This window comes from Mesoplodon mirus (assembly GCF_964341445.2).
Source record: "Mesoplodon mirus genome assembly, chromosome: 6".
In the NCBI taxonomy this organism is placed as follows: Eukaryota; Metazoa; Chordata; class Mammalia; order Artiodactyla; family Ziphiidae; genus Mesoplodon; species Mesoplodon mirus.
In genome coordinates, this window is record NC_138982.1 from 122,041,098 (window position 1) to 122,063,970 (window position 22,873).

The 22,873-nt window shown below is 32.9% G+C and overlaps 1 protein-coding gene across 1 annotated transcript in view; it reads right to left on the reverse strand.

The window, feature by feature from the left end:
- The window catches only part of TMPRSS15 (transmembrane serine protease 15), a gene marked incomplete at both ends in the record, with an annotated part of 146,367 nt that extends 129,758 nt beyond the window's left edge, over positions 1 to 16,609 (reverse strand). The window contains 5 exons of the mRNA XM_082625270.1: positions 4,169 to 4,217; positions 7,119 to 7,270; positions 13,105 to 13,172; positions 13,441 to 13,571; positions 16,465 to 16,609. Of these exons, the coding sequence (XP_082481396.1) occupies positions 4,169 to 4,217; positions 7,119 to 7,270; positions 13,105 to 13,172; positions 13,441 to 13,571; positions 16,465 to 16,609 (545 nt within the window). The remainder of the gene's footprint in view (positions 1 to 4,168; positions 4,218 to 7,118; positions 7,271 to 13,104; positions 13,173 to 13,440; positions 13,572 to 16,464) is intronic.
- Positions 16,610 to 22,873: the final 6,264 nt, after the last annotated feature.

The following is a 22,873-nucleotide window of genomic DNA, read 5'->3' on the forward strand; positions in this document are numbered from 1 at the left end:
TTGAAAGGCATATTCATAATAAATTATTGCTTGGAAACTGCGGTTTTCAAGTTTAATTGTCTCTCTCCCTTCTATAGATTTATAGTATCTTGACATATGAGAGGAATAAATAGAAAGGATGACTGGGGAACTCATGGATCCAGTAAAAGAGGGAATGTGATATTTTGCCACCTACTTACCTTATTATAATTTTTTGAAGATTGAGTAAAATAATTCAGTACAGTCTCCAATAATAGGAACGCTTTGGATATGGAGTTTTTTTGATCAAATAAATGATCAGATTAAAATGAGCATTACTGAATACAGTAATCTTGTCTTAACCTTAGTTTAGTTTTTGAAAAGTGTTTTTAAAAAAGTATCCAGCTGCTTTTTTTTTTGGTCTAAGTCTGAAGGGGGAAAGGAGAAAGGATCTAACATGTGTCCCTCTTTATGCTAGTCATTAATTTGTATCTGTATTATTTCTCTTCTTCACGACCACTCTAAGAAATATACCTAAATCTTTGTCTTTCAGATAATAACTACAAAGTTCAAGCAGACTAGGTAGCTTATCAAAAGTGACATGTACAGCAATTGGTGGAAATGGTTATAGTGGATTCACCCACACACTTTCAATGTTTGAAAATTGTATGTTACTTTTTGGTCTTCATTTTGATTATCAAATGCTTACATAAAGAGTGAAAGATAGGACTAAATATGTACTGATCCCATTCTTTTTTTTTTTTTTTTTTTTTCTTTTTGCGGTATGCGGGCCTCTCACTGCCGTGGCCTCTCCCGCTGCGGAGCACAGGCTCCGGACGCGCAGGCCCAGCGGCCATGGCTCACGGGCCCAGCCGCTCCACGGAATATGGGATCCTCCCAGACCGGGGCACGAACCCGTATCCCCTGCATCGGCAGGCGGACTCCCAACCACTGCGCCACCAGGGAGGCCCTGATCCCATTCTTATAGTTTACATGTAAGAAAGGAGATTTCTATTCCACTCCATAGGAGAGAAAAGTACGGGTTGAGTGTTACCCTCTTGCTCTCTGTTCCCCATTCTCCATCTCCTTTGGCCAGAAGAAACTGGGCTGTTAGCCAACTTTTGATACTGACCAATATGTCACAAGACCTTTGACCTGTGAGATATTTTGGTCCATAAGACATTTGGTCCATTCCAAAAGGTCCTTAAAATTTGGTCTTATATAAAATGTCCATGAGCATATTTGGTCCATGCCAAATGATTTTGGACAGGACCAAATTATCAAGGACCTTTTTGGTGTGGACAAATTTCTTATGGACCTTTTGGACAAGACAGTCCTGCAAGGAACTGGTCATATGGTTCAGCCACTTTTTATAATTTTAGTGGGTTTGTCTTTAGGAGAGTAAGGGGGAAAATTTAAGTCCAAGGATTTCTTGCTTTAACACTTTCCCCCCACCCCTAAGTCATTCCACATATTTCTCTTAGGGCATTTTATATACCTAAGAGGTCCTCAATAACTGTGGGTTATATGAATCACTCAGTGAATCAGTAAACAGACAGATAAATGGAAAACAGAGCACTGATTTAGATATTTGTTGCTGACTTTTAAAGTTTTAGAAACAAATTTCTCAAAATATATTAAAATTATTTTTTCAGTTTATTTTTAGATTAAAGGAATTAGTTACTATAGATCCTAAAATCATTTTTTGAAAGTGTGTTGAAAGGTGATTTTAGAGGCTGTAAATAGTTTTCTACATTGGATAAGGGACTATGGGTTGAAGAGCAGTTTTATTTTTTAATATGTTGTGCTACTATATGGTTAATACCTACATACAACCCCAGGCAGGCTTATCCTACCATAAAAGACCTCTATAGTTTAGAGGTGGGATGACTTGTTTCATAAAGCATTTTGATTAATGATTCATATATCATTCTGCTTTTCAAACATCACACCAACCATTTTATCCAAGAATTATTGTGTTACTCAGAGATCATTTATAATTTCACAAATGTTCTCTCCTTGTATGTATATAACATTTGATATAAATTCTAATAACATAAAAATGGCAGTATTATTTTTGGAGCTGACGATCCACACATTATTGCCTTTATGGAGTTTACCTAAAGAGATTAGGTTCACATCCAGACCACTTAACATGAAGATTAAGTTAGGGCAAGAGAAGACATTTTGGTTAACCAGCACATAGACAAAGGCACAGTAGACAATTACTAGGAATCCAGAAAAATTGTCACATTACAGATACATACCAGGAGTTGGCACAAGGTAGGCATTTAATGAAAAATTGCTGAATGAATGAATCCAAGGCAACTTTGGTACTGGTTTGGCAACCATACCGTGTTAAGAGGAGAGAGCAAGCACGTCTCCCTTGCATGCAGAGAGAATAATTAGAGAAAAAATTCCCTCACATCCTATGAAACCTACATCCTTTTTGGCAGACATTTTGATCCTATTGGTGGCATTCTTAGCAAAAGGTAATAACCATGGTTCTAATAGACGAAGGACTGAAGTGAGATCAGATAATCCAGGCCTTGATTGCCTCAAATATATTGCTATGTTTTGGTAAAATATTAGGCTAAAAGTATAAAGTTTGATGCTCTAGTTTTCTTATCTATTAAATAAGGGTACTGTTAACTGCTGTGTTATCAGAGAATTCTCAGGAGTCAAAATGAAATATTAACAAAAAGTTTTTTTTTTAAATAAGAGAAATAATATTAAAACTGACCTGTAGTTGCCAGAGGACTGCTGGTAGTTAGCTTGTCAGTAAAAATAAATGACATAAAAATAACAATTACATTTTAAAACTGATTATTAGGAATTCCTTCTGTTTAATATTTTACTTGAGAGTTTTAAAAATTACTATGAATTATTAATATTTATTAACTTAAGAATATATCATTTGTAACTGGAGCTAAAAATAAATCTTTTATGTTTTCATTGACTTTTAGAGCTGTAGAGCAGAGGTTTTTAGATGTTCTTACTTTTTAAGTAATGAAGATGATGTTTTTTAATTATCAATAACTAAACATAAGAATTCATTAATGGCTGTAGACTAAAATGTTCTAGATTAATCTGCTATTGTTTGAAATAGGAGCTTGAGTTATGCTTAGAACATGGGCTTTGGAGTCCAGAGGAATTCCTGACTTTGATAATTAATAGCTGTGTGACTCTGGGCACATTCTTTATTACTTATGTATTTTTAAGTAGAACAAATATTACTCTCTACAGAATCATTCAGAGAATTAAATGAGATAATGTTTGTAAAATATGGTACCTGGTCCAAGTAGATAATTCAAACAAATAGATTTTTCAAATATTATAAAATTGGTCATGATTATGGATAACACTAAAAGTAATGTGGTTAGAGTTTTATAACAACTTACACTTTAAATATCATTTTTATATGAATTCGATACTTGTGATGACTTCTAAAATATTTAGAAAATTTTATTATTTACAATTTATGGGAAGCAGATTTTGAGAAGGTGAAATGCCCAGTGATTCTGGTAGTTGACAGACAGGATTAGTGTTCAATTCTTTTGACTTCAATTTGAATAATTTTTCTACAACAGAATGATTTTCCATTTTAAGATAACTCAGGTTAGTTTTTAAATGATTGATAATTTCTCAAAGCACTCTTTTGATAGTCAGTATGATCTTGATAAGACAAAGTGAAGAGGTAGTGACCAATTGTAGTTAGAAACATAGGGTGGAGAAAATGCTGGAATAGAGCAAAGTTAACTTTAAACTTTAGATTGTCCTTTCCAAAGAGTACGATACATTTTGAAAGTTATCATTTCATTATATTTTAAACTCCTTTCCTTCATTTATAGTGACCTTACAAATGTCAGGGTTTCATTTCCAAGGCTGCATGATCAGAGCCATATTTTGAGATCACACACATGCGCACACACAAACACACTCTCACCCATAATATATGCATACATACATATATAGAATTTAAAATATGAAAGGGGCATTGGAAATTCATATCCTTGTATATATAACTAGGCACTATGAACTTTGTAATATTATGAACTATGTTATTCCTAACCAAATGTATGCTTTATACATTTTGATATGAAGACTAAATATCTCATTTAGAAAGAGCCACCAGAAAAAAAATTGAATCCTTGCCTAATGTCATAAAGTTTTATGATCACCAAATTATACATTTTGCAGCTATAAGTACTGACCTGAAGTTGTTGCAGGACTTATCGTAGAGAAATTCTCCAAAGACGCTGGAATAAAGTAAAGTTGGTTTTAAGTTAGGGCTTAGAGTATAAATATATTACAAAACATTGAGTGCAGTTTGAATATTCATTCAAAGGGCATCTGATCTACCAGAGTTTCCATTTCATCCTTTCTCATCCTGAATGTCCTTATTTATTTATTTAATTATAATTTGATTGTGATACATTTGATGAATTTCCAGAATCTCTATGTATTCTCTCTATAAATTTACCTATGCAAAATATTTGCTTTATTTTACCCATTTAAGAAAGATATCTATTTATTCATCATAATTATATAGAATAATTTATATTTAAGAGAGACAATATAACACACCATATCTTGTCAGACCTAGATCAATGGTTTTGCACTGAAACAAATGGATGCAAAAATAATCTTACACATGATAATACCTACAGGGAACAAAGTACTGTTTAAGTCTAAAGTGCTTTTCACATAAAAGATAAAAACTAGCTATTTTCTTCACCCATTAACATGTTTAATATTTTTAAAGATATAATGACAACTATATTAAAAATAAAGAAAACCAAAGCATATCTTATGATCTAATGAGTTTGTTTTCATTCAAAACAATATTTATGGTAAGTGGGTTAAGAGGTATGTCCTCTTCTACTAACTGGATTGTTTATTACATTATTTCTTCATTACTGCACTGTCTTCTCTCTAAAAGATCTATAGCAGTTTCATAAATGATATATGGTAGATTATTGGTGAAGAAGATAAAATAAATTTAATAAGATATTTTCATAAAGAAGATGATATTTTAATTTTCATTGTTTGGTTTGACAGTATACTATATAAAAATCAAAGGTATCTGTGAAATTATTAACCAATTAAAAATGAATGTAATAAATTTGAAAATTCACATGATGCAAGTGAATATTAAACTTAAATACCTAAAATTAAGCTTCATATTATGTTTATAAATGTGTTTTAATATAGTTCAACAAGTTAAATGTAACTCCAACTTCTGGATCATACTCTTGAGTTGATGTTGTGATATAGTTTATTGCATTTATGATCCTTATTCTAAGTTAATTCAAAGGATATGGTTTTATTGAATAAATAAATTTTTTAAAACCACAAACTCCCCTCTCCTAAATAGCCCCACCATAGGGAATCATGAAAATAAGTTTCAGCACACCTGTCAATTCATTTGCCTCAGCAGACCTCCAGAAACTGATGCCTATTCAAATAAAGATAGTAAGATTCCACCTTTCTAGAAGAAAATTGACTATTGAAAAATAATCAACATTGTTTAAAGGCAAAACTATTACAAAGAAACTCTAATATAAGCTCTAAGAGCACAGATATTAGGCTAAGACCCCGTGGGTCAGAATCCTCAATCCATCTCGAAATAGCTAAATTTTCTGTATGTTAGTTGTCTCATCTGTAAAATGGGGGTAGTAAAGACACTGTGCAATAAGATTGGTATGAGGAGTAAATGTGTTGATAGAAAAACCACCTGTTGTAGCTAATAATAGTTAGTAGTAGTTTTCAGCTCATTTGAATCAGACAAAAATCCAAAACAGTCTCTGCTTCAGCAGCTGTGCCAGAGGGGACCAAACCATCAGTAGAAGAAGCACTTAAGAGCTTGAGCTGTCTTCTCACTGAACAGGCATGGCAGGATATAGTAAGGGGCTTAGTGGAAGAGTACTGTGCTTGATGAACCCAGGCTGTAAAGAAAAGCAACTAGAAGTCTGCGATTTTGTATCCACTATAACAAATTTTTTAAAATGCATGTTTTTTTTATGTTTCCTTTAAGAGCAAATCTATACTGATATCTCATTCTGAAGCAAAACTATTTGAACTGGCAATAGGTTGTTTGCCTTTATTCCACTTGATGTGGATATATATATATATATATATATATATATATATATATATATATATATTTGTGTGTGTGTGTGTGTGTGTGTGTGTGTGGTATGCGGGCCTCTCACTGTTGTGGCCTCTCCCATTGTGGAGCACAGGCTCCGGACACGCAGGCTCAGCAGCCGTGGCTCACGGGCCCAGCTGCTCCGCGGCATGTGGGACCTTCCCGGACCGGGGCACGAACCCATGTCCCCTGCATCAGCAGGCGGACTCTCAACCACTGCGCCACCAGGGAAACCCGGATATTTATATATTGATGAGCTTTCTAACATCTAAAAATTTCTGAATTCTAAAACATATTTAACCTGAAGGTTTACAGATAAGAGATTGTGGATCTGGATGGGCCTGGCAACTTATTATTGTTTTCAACCAAAATAGGACTCTGTATACATGTTTGTTGAATTAAATTGATTGGGAAACAACTAAAATGGAAAATTTAGAATAACTTAACATTGATAGACATTATTGTCTTGATATTATTTTTGATGCTCTATATCTCTTCCCCTTTGATTTATTTTTATCTTAAAATTATTTATCATTTTAAAATAAAGTTTTATTTTTTATAAGTAACTGGGATGAATCAAACTCATAATCCCCTCTTTTTACTTCCTTTCCTTCTTTTAAGTCCTCAGTCAGAGACTGGACTTGCCACTTGACTATGTAATCTAATAATATCTATATGACTATCACAAAGTAATGTGTCACTTTCCAATGCAGGGTTCCTGGAAAGTCAGGGTGTGTTTGGCCAATGGCAAAAGTGTGATCAGACCCACAAACATTTAGGCATGCCAATATTTTCAGAACTTTTTTGATATTTGATATTTTACAAATATTTTCTCACTCATATTTTTCTCCAAAACAGTTTCTCCATATTTTATTTTTCTTATGTAAATGTGTTATCTCAGGCAATAAGACAGGTTTCTAAAGTCCAGGGTCATCCCACTGCTCCCCTGGTACATAGCTAGAATTTTAATTTCATAGCTTAACAATTCAAGGAAATCAAATACAGATACCTGTAATATTAATGCTGTTCACATCAATATGGAAAGTGACCAGTTGGCTGGATTTATTTGCTTCAATGCCTTGAATCATTTCTTCTTTTACCTTTTCATCTGACACCCACTGGGCAAAGAGAAGGTCAAATATGACTATAATGCTGCCATTTCTGCAAAGCAAAAAATGACATAAGAGAAAAAAGTTAGCCTTCTTCAAATTATTTGTGTTCAATTTATGTAAGGTGTCTTTGAAATTCTCCACAGTTATCCCCTTGTTAATCCTTATTACACCTATACAAAGTAGGTCATGTCAAATATTATCTTTATTTCACAGGTGGAAGAAAGAGAAATTAAAAGACAATGTTTCTCCAAGAACACAAAGATATATCCAGAATTAGAATCTGATTTTTCTGAGTCCCACATTAGCACGCTAATCCTTAGGCTAGACCACAGATACTTGTGTCAAATTAAACCAAATCACATGGTATCATGACATTTATTCTCATTTTTCTGTTTGAAAGAATGAAGAATGTGAATTTGTAATTTTTCATAGATGACTTCTAAGTAGGAATAGGTCTAAAGTAGTTTCACTGATTTCAGAGAAAAATTTTCTAAATAGTTTATGAAGGCTTGATAGCAAGCTTATAGCAACTAATTTATATCTACTTTTTCTTCTACATTCTTAATATAAAATAAATGAAATATGCCCTGATTTAGAAGGGTAGAAAGAAGACAAGCATAAGTGGATTATTGGGAATTTGTGGGATTTTCTGTCTCATGGTCAAGGGTTGGGATTATCTTGCCTACTCGTCTCTGACCATAACATTAGAGTTCAATTACATGACCCAAGTCATCTTCTCTTTTACTTCATCGCCTTCTCTGAAACATGCACTTTCAAAGTTTTCTTCACTGGCGATTTGTTTACAGTTTAAAGAATCATAAAAATGAATAAATTTTGGACCCACTAGAAATACTGGAGAGATTTTTGCTCTTCTGTCTACATTTCTACTTTGCTACTGTGCTTTTAGGATACAACTGCTAGGGAAACAAATTCTAGCTCTGGTCTTCATTCTGTCTCCCTCAGTAAGCTGGGGTTACACAGGGTTTACTTGGACCCTTAAGAGGCAGACTAAGGAGAACCAAATTTTGCATGATATGTTTGCTGGTTCTGAAATTTACACATTTACATTCATATCCTTGTGATATCTTTAAGTTAATGAGTTTCTTGAAGGACTTCATCAACTCCTGAAGAGTTCTTTATGTATCTGTATGTATATATGTCTTGATAAAACCTATAATAAAAGTTTTTTTTTCTCCAAGACTATATACAGGATAAAAATGTTCCTGAAAGATCACAGCAGATCAACATTTCCTCTCGGTAGGATATTCCTTTTTGGTTTCTGTGCTATTATTCAGGTTCATCGTTTAGCAGAAGTGATTCCTTTCTATGTAGCTAGCTTTTCATGATTGACGTGAATAAGATACTCTGATCAATAATTGCACATTTCACCTCTATTAAATATATTATTTTAAAAATGTTAGAATGTTTAACTTTCCAATCATCTGATTAAATCAGAGTATCCAAATCTTGTAAATGGCAAGGCTCCTTAGTAACTATTTAGATCCAGGTTCCCCAAATTTACCCATACATGGAATCACTGCTGTCCTTGATAAAAATAGATTTCATCACAGACACTGTTTTTATCTATTCTTCCACACTTGTTAATTTTTCCACGCTGGCTGGTCTCTAATTTTGTTTGAGAATAACTCTCCATTTTCTCATGGCTTCTCCAACCATTCCTCATGTCAATGATAGTTTTATTCATGGGCATATGACGAGGCCCTGGTCAATGAAACATGAGGGGATGCTGATCGTAAACTTCTTGAAAACTTCTCTATATTTCATCAGATAAAGGTTCATAGTGGACTACTACTCTTCTTTGTTGAATGTTATTATATCTATATGTGATTGCTGGAACTGTCACATCTATCTTGGGACCATGAGGCAAGCTATGACTGACAAGCTAAAGATAGTACAATAAAACAATTAAACCACCTAAATTCTTGATTATGTCTCTGTCATTGTTCCACTGAATTAACCTCTGCTGAAACCTCCAAATTTCTTGTGATGTCAGATGATAAATTCTTGTTGTTTAAGGCACTTTTAGTCACGTGTTCGGTTAATTGCAATTAAAAAAATCTTAACTGGCATACAACTCTCAGGCCTCATCCGTATTTATTTAAACAGATGCTCAAGAAAAGGGAGATGACTCTATTTTTGCATCTGATGCTGGCCAACATTGCAATTTTATAAATAGGGAGAATGAGACTCAGAGTAATATAGGTAACCTTGCCTAGAGTTATACAGCTTATTAATATCAGAGAGAGAGAGTAATAAAACCCAGAACCTCTGTTTCCCAGATATGTTTTGCTCTAGTTCCCATCCCCACCCCACATACCACTGCTATCAACACCATTATGAACTATTTGTCAATAGAAAAGACAATACAACACATTTGCCTAGATGCAGATCCAGGTTTTTATTATCTTGCATTGTTACCAGAACTTTATACCTAAAAAGATGCAGAAAATAGCTAGTTGGAATTTGGGGGGAGAATGGATATTTTATTGCCGCCACACTTTGAGAGATAGAAGCTTCCCTCTTCCTGTCCCTTTCCCTTTCTCCCTCTTCTTCCTCTGCCACCTGTTCTTCTTTTTCTTCTCGTTTTCCCTCATCCTCCATCTCTTCTTCCTGCCCTGCCTCCTCCTTTTCATTGTCTCCTTAACCAACCTCACCCCCCAAAATTTTTAAATGGACAGAGTTCAATATGGTAAAAATGAAGTGAGAGTGAACAAAGTCCATTAGTTTCTCTGTCTTCAATTTCTAATCTTTACCTCCTTGGTTGCACAGCAGATAGCTTTAATTCTGATTAAATCGGATTTTTCTCTTTGTGTAACTTTCACATATTAAGTTTGACCACTTGCTTTTATTTTATTTGAGTTAGGGAGTAAAAGAGGTAAGGTAATTTTGGTAGAGAACATACAAATCTGGAATTTTCTTTCACCGAGTTGAAAGTAACTGGATAAGTTCATCCTCAGGCATAAAATATCTTTGTATGAAAGATGTGTTTTCTTAGTTGTGAATTATACATTTCATTTAATAATTTATACTTTGTAAGGACAGGAGTGACTGATCCTATATCCACATACAGTTGTATTCCTTAAAATTTGTTTCTTATTCAGAGTAAATGTTGAGATAAGAGAGATATACAGTAGAAATCAGGAAAACCATAATAAACATTTGTGTTTCATGTAATAAGAAAGCTAAAGCTGTTATATTAGTAGTTTAGTAATGATCTCTATCACTGCTGTGAAATTGAATTTATTTATTAAGGTAATGCGAATTCTTCCTTTAGAAAAAAAAAAAAAAGAAACAATGGCCATTTTCATTTCAAAGTACTGTTCCAGTAGAATATCTGAGTCTGTTTTTTTTTTTTAACAGATAAATCCTATCATTATACAGAGAGCCTGTGTGCAATAAATCAAATGTTTCTTATCTCTTATTTTCCTTAATGATACTGATAACCTCTAGGGTTGCTGAGTAAACAAAAGTCTTTCCTTTCCTAACTTAATGACTTATCTGTGCTCAAAGGGCAAAATAAGCTTCATATTGCCATAAAGTGTAAACAGCACTTTATTAGAAGAATCAACCCCTGAATGCTCTTTGAGTCAAAGTGCTTTCCACAAAGCAGAATAATAGAAAGTGTTCCCAGATGAGGGTAAACCATTTGCTTGTCCTGTAGAGTGACTCTACACACACACACACACACACACACACACACACACACACACACACACACACACAACTTAGCAGGGGGAGCAAGATTTGACATTAAATAATATTTTTAAAAGGAAGAAGTGATAGATTAATGACTAAGTTTAGTATTCTGAGTGCTATAACTTGACCATGTACACATACATGGGGTGTGTATTTCAGTAAAATCAGTAACAAAAAAGGAAATAGACATTTTAAAGGATTTTTAGATGTATTTTTAACAGTTGGTGTGGCTATTGTTAGTTAGTTGAGAAGTCAGTTATTTCTGTGTCTTGACTTTATCAATTGGAGTTTAAGGTGAAAATAATTTACAAAGGTAATTAGGAGTCTGTCAATTTTTTCTATAAGTGGAATATGTCATTTTAAGTGTGATTATTTAAAGTAAACCTAAATGTTTGCTTGTTACTTTCTTTCCTGCTTCTGAATTTCTTTTCTCATCCTTTTTTTCTCTGTCTCCCAAAGTACCTACCTGTAATTTATCTTACAGACATTTTCATGAAATTCCTTTGCATTGCATCTTTTAAAAACTCACTTCTGATTTAAAAGTAGTTCAGCTACAACGAGGTGAAAGTCTCTTTACACTGATGAAGTGTATTATTTGAGAATTGTTATAAAATATGTATCAAGATTTAGGAACTATATTAGTCTCCTAGGTAGTTTAAAGGAAGGGAAAGAAATAATTCCTTAGCTCAAATAATTTGCAGTCTCACATATAGTGATTTTACTATCTAAAGAAACATAAGTTTACTTAATAAATATCAAAGAAAATGGTTGGGTTTTGATAAATCCCCAGACCTTATATAAAAGTCTATATTCAGCAAATTTTCCCAATCTAGTAAAAACAAAGTTATCCAGCATGTTGTAAACAAGAGAAGACAAAGGGTTCCATTTGCAAAACTATCCTAATAATCTCTGCACTAGATACCGTGCTTTGCATGGATTTCACTGGTTAGAGCCTGAGGAAGGTGAGGAAGGACGAGGGTTTCCTCTCCTTAAGCAATGCTTTAGTTCTAAAACCTTTAAGAACTAAATTTGAATTGAAAATTTAATGCAATCTCCAAACTCAATCCTCTCCAAAACTGGAAAAGAGAAATTGGTTCCACTCATTCCAAAGCAGAGAAATAAAGTGAAATAAAATCTTTCATGAATTGTTTTACCTTCACAGATAAATACTGAATAAATATTTTAAAAGAGCACTTTGAGGAAAGCACACAAACAAAAAATAATAATAATAACCTTCCCTGAGAGTCCACCTGTGTCATTATATCCCTGAAATTAAGCCATGAAAGAGGCTATCAGAGATCATAAGCCCTGGAAAACAGGAGTCGAAACCTCTGTGTTGTGGATAGGAATGAAGCCAGTAGATGGAGGTAGGGTTGACTGGCTACTGAGACTAAGATCTCATGAATATGCAGTGGGATAAAGAATAATAAATATAGATAGATAAGTAGGTGAGAAAGAAAGAAACGGAGTTCTATTTTTTTTTTTTTTGGTATAAAATAAAGCTTTGTGCTTTTTTTCATGATGGCTTCCACTAAGTGGATACGTTTTGTTCCAACAAGAAATGGCAAGGCCTAAAGTTTCCTTCTGCCCATTAACTAATTCTGTCATTGTTTTTCTAAACATAATCTCTTTTCCTTTGACTTGACCTCCCTACCTCTATTCGGTCATTGAGAACTAAGAACTCTTTTACCAATGTCAGGACTTTTGTGAAAACCATGTACCAAGTATCTTTGGTGCCAGGCTTTCAGGTTCAATTGTTTCTGATCTGAGATAGGAGAATAGTCTTTCTATAAAGTGAGGCTCACTGCATTCTCCAATGACTTGGAGTACCATATGCCTTCTATTTGATATAGGTTAAATGTCAAGACTCCTAGGCATCTGCATAAAGTCAACCTCAGCCTTCTCCATGTGTCTCTGAAAGATTTTGCACTTAGGAGAGAGAAACATGTTAATATGAGGTAAATTATCTAGCATTATTATTATTTGTTACAAATATAAAAATTTATACTACGCCACTTTTCTCAATCCTCCTGGAAAATGTTGAAAATTTAAAATGCTCCATTTTCTCCTAAAAATAGTGACAATCTTTTACAAATATTAGCAAAAAGATCACTATTTTGTGATCCTGTGCTTTCTATCTATAGAAAAATTTTGAGCTATACTTACTCAAATTGTAAAACTCTTGAGTTTTTATATTCATTTTTCAGATTACTTGATTGGAAGATATCATCTATCTAAAAAAAGAAAAGGTTAAGAAAAGACATTAAATTTAAGATTTTGTTTAGAATTTTAAACAAAGTAATCTTTATATTCTACTTAGAACTGTATTGGGGTGATTTCCTTCTCTGTGATGATGGGTCTCATACATGTAAGTATCCTGAGCATATTACATTTATTGACTAATTTTTTTCAAAGAGAACAAGATCTATGTATCTTTTGGCAAGTGGTTAGCGAAACTATGTTATGAAATTTTAAACTAGTTGAGGAGAGAAGGTCTCCTACCATTTGCTGAATGTCAAAAGCAAGAACTTTGAAATCCACTGAGAGTTTGTCTTGCAAATTAGGATTATATGTAACTCCGGATGTTATTGTCAATGTCCCTCTGGCTTCATGACTTTCTCCAAATGCTGCATCTAGATGAATTAATAAGAAACAAAACGCTGAAAATGTGAATACTGAATAAGAGAAAATATACACATTCTAGTTAAGACATAGAAGTAAAGTTCTTGCTTAATGTGCTGGCCCTGGAGTTCTTGTTTATTTTCTTTGCAGTCTTCGTGTTTCATCATCAGCTGTTTGTTATTTTTTAACTTATATTTTTAGCTACCTAGTTGTTTTAAAAGATTGAAAATTAAACTTCTTCTTCTCTATCCTATTATTGTTTTTTTTTTCTTTTCTATGGAGTCTAACCAATTCTCCAATCTTCCAAGTTTTGTTTGGTTTTTGTTTGTTTGTCATTGAGATTTCTGTTGGAAGATACAGGGATTATCACCTTCCACCAATTATGGGAACTGATTCAGGAAAACATAGTGAGAAGTGGACCATTAAAAGTTTTGTAGTTACTTTCAGATACTTCTTGTACACCTAGCATCAAGGGACACTGCTCATTTACTACATGTAGATTGCTGTGAAGATTTCAGTGTGTGTATTACTTTGTAGCATAGTTTTGAAACTACTTTTTTCATTCTAATAATTATAAAATTGGCATGTATGACCTTTTGTCATTAGATGGAGACTGTCATTACTGGAGAAGTTATTGAGAATGCTGCAGAAAATTTATTATCTCAATATGAAAAAATATAAGAAAAAAGCTAACAAACTGAATACAAACATGGGAAATAAAATGTGCCACTAAGACCAGTACAATCCCATTATGAGATTATTTTCTTTGCATATATATTTATATTTGAAATGAATCACTACAGGTGAAACTCACACAATGATGAAATCATTAGTAAATGTAATAATAATGATACATTGACCTGGTATGAGAAGATGTTATTTCTTCTTTCCCCAGATGGGGAAATTTGGGCTTAGATTTACTAGAAAATTTCTCAATGTGATAAAAGTGACAGATCTGGAATTTAGACAAAGGATTGACTAACTTCAGAACCCAAGATCTGTCATATATTGACACAAATCTCCTAGTCCAGAAGGAACTGTAGAATTAATACTTTAAACAATAAACTTGCACTTCGTCTATACAGTTATCATTGCATAATCGATGTAATATATTATTGATACTATTTCATTTGTTTTTTAAACATTCAAAATAACATTTAGATTTGCATATTTAAAAGTGAAAAACAAGGAAAGACTGAGGAACTGTCATGGATTGGAGGAGACTAAGGAACCATGATAACTAAACCCAGTGTTGGAATCTGCACTGGATCCTGAACAGGTAAAGACATTAATGGGAAAACTGGTGAAAGTTGAATAAAGTGTTTGGTTCAGTTAATAACATTGTAACAATGTTAATTTCTTGGTTGTGACAATTGTACTATGTGTGTACTAGATATTGACATTAGGGGAAGCTGAATGAATGTCTACAATTTTTGCAACTTTTTAAAAGTCTACAATGGTTTCCAATAAAAAGTGTTAAAAGTATATTAAAGTAAAAGTATGTACTGAAAGTAGAATGTCTTATATCCTCTAGTGTTCTATTATTGCCTTATCTCAAATCCCTTCTTATATTCAGTTGTTCACAATTAAATCATATTAACATTTATAAATATTTATTTTTTATTTTTCTGGTAAAATAACTAACTTTTGTATTTTTATTGAGCATCAAGGCTTCCAATAGACTTCCAAATAATTACATATCCTTGAAGTTATTCACAGAATTTAAGTAAGACCAAAGCAGTCTCTTTTCTAAAAGTCTCAGTGAATTTCTATAATTTATTAAATTGTTCTTATAATTACATAAAATATCACAAGCCTTCTTTCTCTTTAAAATATATTCCTGTATGTAGCCTATAGTAGTTAAATAAGCCAAAAATTATACTGGAATTATTTTATAAAACTATAAATCATATTTATTACATTCTAATTTACTTATTTACTAAGGGAAAAAAACTAACTCAAAGGCTGAGAATTTTATTTTCTTGATAAAACTAAAATCACTCACATATAAAAGGTTTTGCTCTGAGAGTTTTCAGAAGGAATTAATATGCCTGTATATAATTCATCATTTAAAAAATATGAAAATGTTCTCAGAAAAAATAAATCCAATACTCAAGTTTCTGCTATGCTGCCATTAAAAAAAATTATCTTAGAAATGAATAAATGGTAAAGAAGAGCACAAATTCTAAAGTTGGACTGTCTAGTTTGCACCACCTGGCAGTGTTGCAAATAAGTAAGTTACCTAAATTCTCTGTCTCTGATTTTTCACCTATAAAATGAGGGTAACAATAACAAATAACTCATAGGTTTGTTGTAACAAGATAATACAATTGGAGAGTTTTTAAAAGCAGTTGTTACAGGTAATTTAGCTCTAAATAAGAATTACCTTTTTTTCTTTTTCTGTCAATGACAGATTGCTACTCAGGCAACTTGAGATCTTTATAAATCCACAATTACATTCAAGTGGCTTTATACTGTTGCAATTCAAATTGTTGTACTAATAAGAGAATAAAGATATAATTATCTAGAAATAACAATATTTTTTCTTTAACTTGGCCTATTTATCCGCTTCTATGGTCAACAGTGTTTGAATAGGTTTATGACTTAAATTCTATCAGAACAGACCCACAGGCTATGAACCTACTTTGTTATATGTTGGAGCTGAGAACATTATCATTTTTTCTTTTAAAAACAGTCTCATGTTTGAATTCTGAATTAAAATCCAAATTATATACCATGTTAAAAAATTCTATGAAGTAAACTACGGTGAAGCATCTGGATGCAATATAAATACCTTGCCATGAAAGCACAGCAATGCATACAATATGCTGGCAGGATTCTGGAGATTGAAGTGTATACATTCATCTGAGAGCACTTTTCTGTAGCCAAGTCTATGTGACTTACCTCTTTCTGGTCCCTCGATTGACAGCCAGGTCACTGCAATTAATCCAGCACAGATCACCACCAATATGGCAAAGAGAGCTGCAAACATAACTTCATAGGTGCTGAGAGAACGGCGCCTTGAGGGTACACTTCGCTTTGAGCCCATGTTTGGTTTTTGAAGGTTTGCTACTCTAAGGGCTCTGAGAGAGCATAGAAGCTTCACCAACTGGAGAGCACAAGCTCTCAAGTTTTCCAAGAAGGCTTGTCAAACAAGTCTACACTAGTCTTACTAGTCAGTGTAAATGAGTTGTGTATGTCTCTTTGGCAACATTATGTCTCTATACATTAAGTAGCCTTAAAAGTGCAGTTAATGTTTAAAAAGATATTAGTGAGTACAGAGAAGCTTAGAGTTGTAAACGTTAATCACCTGAACAGGCCAGCTGTCAGCGTGAATGATATTAACTGCATGTTGTAAACAAAAATGATACTTTATCACTTTGAGAACTGGTAGAAGAAATATGAAATTCATGGTAGTCAAATTAATCATTGGGCACATGCACATGACATTTGTAAAGAGTCCCTAACAGATCAACCTTCCACCCTCTGACTCAGGTCATTATTAAGGCATTTTTTCCTGTTTTATGTAGGTGCAGACATTCTAAAGATAAATTTTAAGCACATATGTGTGTGTATATATATATATATATATATATATATATATATATATATATATATATATATATATATATTTCTTATTGAAACAATCACAAATATTGTAATCTTCATTATGTCACCCATGTGAAGTTATGCAGTGTAAGGGAGTATTGATCTAACCTAAAGGAAAGTCCACTGAAACATGGCTTTATATCCCCACTTTTTATGGCCTCATGTAGTTATCAATGAACAGGAGTAGCAGCTGTGAGAGGAATTAAGCATTTTTTTTTCTATTTTAAGAAAATATTCTGGGTGGGGAAGACATTACTCACTTGTCCAGGACTTTATCTTTTTAAAAATGCCAATAATAACACGAGGACATGTTGAGAATTCCACACTCATAACTGTGGTTATGGGAAAACCAGGACTGTTCTCTGATAATTAAAGTACAGTTTATCATGGGAACTTCCACACTTTGAATAACAATAAGTTTAGAATTAAAAATTAATAAATAAAACCAAACCTGTTCTGAAGTAAGCTAATTTACCTCTTGTTCTGGAAAGTAAAACTGGTCAGAGATAAGGAAGTACTAGCTCAGGGGTTAATGTGCTGGAATTGTGGCATTTTATAATTGGCTAAAATAAGCAAGAGCCACGTTTGTTTCTTCTTCACTCTTGAAGGAAAAGAACCACATGTTGCTCTCTGAAAGCCTTGCTGGTAAAAAGTGGAATATAAATAAATAAAGGTATGTCATGGGATGTATTTATATTTTTTATTTAACTGAATTAATACTAACTGTATTCTTAATCCCTTTAAAATACACATGAAATGAGAGACACCACTGTTGGAGTTGGGAGAGCTTTATCTTACTTATGTTCTAGTAATAGGTGAGACCCTCCCTTACAATGGGAGCCTGGAGAATGACACTTGAATTTGGGGAGCCTAGAATATGGAAGTACAATGAGTGTTTTCTTCATTATAGCTGATGCAGGTGCAGCATATTTGCTTTCAGAAAATCAAGTAGAACTTTGTTTTATTTTGACTTTATATAAGGGAGGGAGAAGATAACAAAATGAGTTCACATACTATGCTCCAAGCACAGGACAATAATATATTAAACATAAGATTGAAAATAAAAAATTATATACTTATGTTCAGAAATGAAATCCACATTCATATTATAAATTTCCCTTAAATTATATGTTTTAAGTGATTATACTTAATATGTTCAAATAAATGAGTGGAAGAATAGCTTTCCTTTAAAAAGGTATTAATTTATAAAGGACAGAATGAAATAAAACAAATAGGTTATTGTGAAAAACGACAAATCATATGTCCAGAAATTGAAAAATTTACTAAAATAAACTGGAACTTGGCATATCATATAACAAAACTCATTAGACAGTTATAATGATAAAGAGTGAGTGGTATTGGTCCAGGGGTAGAAAAATATCTCAGTGGAATAGAGTAAAGATCCCACAAACATCCTGATTCATATGTGGAAACTTCACATGTCAAAAAGATAGTCTTACCAATACATGAGATAAGGATGGCTATTCAAGAAATGATGCTGGATCAGCAGGTTATTCATCTCAGGATAAATAAAATTAGACCCTTATCTCACATCATGAAGAAAAATAAATTGCAGGTGGGTTAAATATACAGAAAAACTACAGAAAAATGTTTGAAGAAAATGTAGGAAGATGTCCTCCTGATGTGGGATACTAAAGGAGTTTTTAAAAAAGAATAAACATTTTTTATTTTATTAAAAAATAAAAGGATGAACTAAGTAGAAAAATACTGATAAATTTAGCCAATAATAACACTGACTGATTTTTAAACAAAATATATAAAAAGAAAGTAAAAACAAGACACAAAACAGATTGTTTCCTTGTTTTTCTTTTCTTTTTTTACTGTGTTTTTTAATTTTTTTATTTATTATTATTATTTTTTTGCGGTACGCAGGCCTCTCACTGTTGTGGCCTCTCCCGTTGTGGAGCACAGGCTCCGGACACGCAGGCTCAGTGGCCATGGCTCATGGGCCTAGCCGCTCCGCGGCATGTGGGATCTTCCTGGACCGGGGCATGAACCCGTGTCCCCTGAATCGGCAGGCGGACTCTCAACCACTGCGCCACCAGGGAAGCCCCTGTGTATGTTTTTGTTTGGCTACAACATAACAGAAGTGCAGCAAAGATCTTTGTATGAGTTTCTGAAATTTATTTGGAAGGTAATCCATGGAAAGTCCGTGAAATTAGCTGGGAAGTGAAAAGTGGGGAAAATAAAGCCAACGCAAGTATGTAATCAAGCTGGAAACTACCATAGGCTCAGGAACATAATCCTGCTGGGAACTGCGTGAGACAGAGAGAAAAGTCCTCAGGATTACCCCAATTAACGGACAAGGAAGCAGGGATGTTTACTAACCAAAAAGCTTTGCTCACTGGTACAGAGTAGCTTATGGGGCTTTAACTGTCCTACTTTCAGCTTACCCTGTGTGTGCGTAGAACATTCATGAAAAGCTGCCCTCAGCTTGCAGAGATGAAGAGAGCCTATGTGGGAAGTACCCTTATAGTTTACAACTGAAAAATATTTTCCATAATTCATGGAGAATTTCTACTAATTAACACATAAAAGACAAATAGCAGGCAATTAACAAAAACACAAACCAAACAAACAATAAGGAAATAAAACATGATCACACAAATTTCTATAGGTTCTCACTTTTAGTAGATGGTCAACTTCAGTAGTAATTATGGAATTCCAATAAAAATAAAAAAGAAATATTACTGACCTCAAATATACTAGCAACAATTAACATCATTAGCATTACTAAGCAGTGGCATTCATTGCTTGTGAGAAAGAAAATTCTAATAATCATATAGAAGAGCAATTTGGTAATATCTATCAAAACTAAATATGCATATACAATTTGACCCCCGAATTAGTCTACTAACTATACATCCTAGAGAAACTCTAACACTTGCATGCAATGAGATGATATTCATTACAACACTATTTTAAGCCCCACAAAATAGAGAGAAAACTTGTGTCCATCAATAGGAAAATGAATTGTACTTTTTAAATAATAAAATATTATACACAAGTTAAAAGTGTACAAACTGGAACTCTATGTAGCAGCTTGGAAATAATAAAAAAAACTTTTACACAAAGAAACAAGCTGTACCCCAGGATCTGGCCCTGCCCATCATCAGGTAGTTGATAGATAGATGATAGATAGATGGATAGATACATAGAGCATTCTGTCCAAAAGCAGCAGAATACACATTCTTTTCAAGTGACACAGAACATTCCCCAGGATAGATCACATGCTAGGCCACAAAACAAGTCTCATTAAATTTAGGAAGATTGAAATCATATCAAGCATCTTTTCTGACCACAGTACTATGAGACTGGAAATCAACTACTATGTTGTACACCTGAAACTAACATACTATTGTAAGTCAATTATATTTCAATAAAAAACAAGAAACAAGTTGTAGAAGAATATATGCAGTGTTACACTATTTAAAGTCAAAATAGAAAATAATTTGTTGAGTAATGCAGTTATATGTAATAAAAGATTACATGGGAATGGTAAATAAAAACTTCAGTATCATGATCACTTCTAGGTAGGGATGGGATTGGATAGTATGGGAGTGGAATACCAACCAAGGGGACTTCAACTGTATTTGAATTGTGTCAGTTCTCTTAAAATTTTTGAAATAAATTAGTGAACCATGTTAAATTGACAGAGTTAGATGATTAAGACATATGAGTTAATAGTTTTCTGCATTCTTCTATTATATATATATATATTCTTCACTTTATAAGTATATGTATATATATATATATATATATATATATATATATATATACATACAAAGTGAAAGGGAGAGCATGTGATTGATGTCTCTGTGTATTATTTTCATCTTTATTAAATAACAACTAAATTTTAAAAACCTTTGTGCATAGAACTTTCTACTTTGAGAAATGTGGAAGTCACAGAACCACCCCCCTTAAGTCAGTCATTGAATATTTATAGGAGGGTAAAATATTTATTTTAAACATATATTTAAAAACTTAACCATATAAGTTAAAATGATCTAGATAAAGTAGAAACTAAGTAAGAACAAATATCTGGTATGGTCAATGAAGAGAATATGTAGCTCTGGATAGGTCAGCATTATTAATACTCTTAATGAAGCTTTCAGTGAGGAAATCAAAATCGTGACCAGTTCAGTGATGGGAATGACACATTCCAGTTAAGTGAATAATGAAGTAGGAAGATACTTGAAGATAGTGAAAAATCGAGTAGGTAGAGCCAATATTGAACGTTTGGAGACTCCTAAGGGAGATTATATGTATTTTAGCCTATAATGAATGAAAGGATAAGAATTGGAAACTAAGAAAATTAAGAGTGTATAAGCTCTTGTTAATATTATTGAAGCATAAGGACCAGAGAGTTAAGAATCATGGTCCATAACATAGTTCATTCATTTGCTCAGTGTGATTTTATACTCTGACTGCTCTATGTAGCTGTAGTAATTGCAAACAGTCTCTAAAGATTAAGGCCCTGAGCATTTATAAAACATTTCTTCCACTATTCAGCATAATGTGAGAAACTCCCAATAGCTTTCATCTTTAAATAAATTCCTGTGACTGGGTTGTTATTGGACACATTTCTTGAATAAAGATTAAATTAAAAAGAAAACTAATATAAAACAAGAAAATCAATATTACTCATCAGTAATACTTTTGGATATTCTACAGATGATTCTTTCTCTGAAAATGTGTCCAAATACTCCAGTGTAGTCAGTCCATTAACACTTAGGTGACTCCTATGATTCCTGGTTCAAGGATGACAGAGCTGTATGAAATACACATCTTCCTGTCTCCAAGGCTGGTATGTTTTTCTTTGACTTGTCATATAATTTTGACACAGTATTCTAAAACCTAATTGATAAATCTCTTTATATTTTAGATGTTACAAGGGACAGTAATCATTCTTTGTGAAATATCTGAGGACTTTGATAAACATCTTATGGGGTGAAAAAAAGAGTAGGTCTTTAAATATTGTTAGACATCTTTGTCAGTGAGGATCCTTAGATACTGTAATTCCAGATCACTAGGTATTATTTTTTATAGTTTTGGCACTTGAAGAAAAATTTGACGGGATGAAAAATTGTGGTGCCATATCATCTTTTCCCTCAGAAGCTTGTAGGTATTCCTCTGCTATTCTCTGACACCAAGTATTGGACTAACCTTCTTTTATGACTTTCTTTCATCTTCTGATTGCATGTGCATCATCATTGTCATCCAGTTTTTCTTTATGTGTGTGTGTTATTTTTAGGGCTGATGGATTCTATATATTCCTTGAGTTTATTCATATGTGAGAAAACTTCTTCTTTCTTTTATACTTGAATGATAATTTTCTGGGGATTATATGCATGGGAAAATGACAAGTTTATTCTTTTCCTTGGAATTCTGATGATATTTGTCTAATATTGTCTTTCTGACAAGGAACATAATTGGGAAAATGTCTAAAGCTAACTCCATATCTTACTTATGTATGTGCCATGTTTTATATCTCCTTGATTGCCTAGAGAATTCTTGTTTCATACATGAGGTTCAATAGAAAATAAGTTGGCGTTGATTATTCTGAATTGAGTTTTCTTGGAATGTTGTGTACCTTTTTCAGTTTCCACTTCATTTAAAAATTAACCTTCCTTTATTAAAATTTTGAAATTGTTTGTTGTTCAATTTACTAGATGTCTTACTG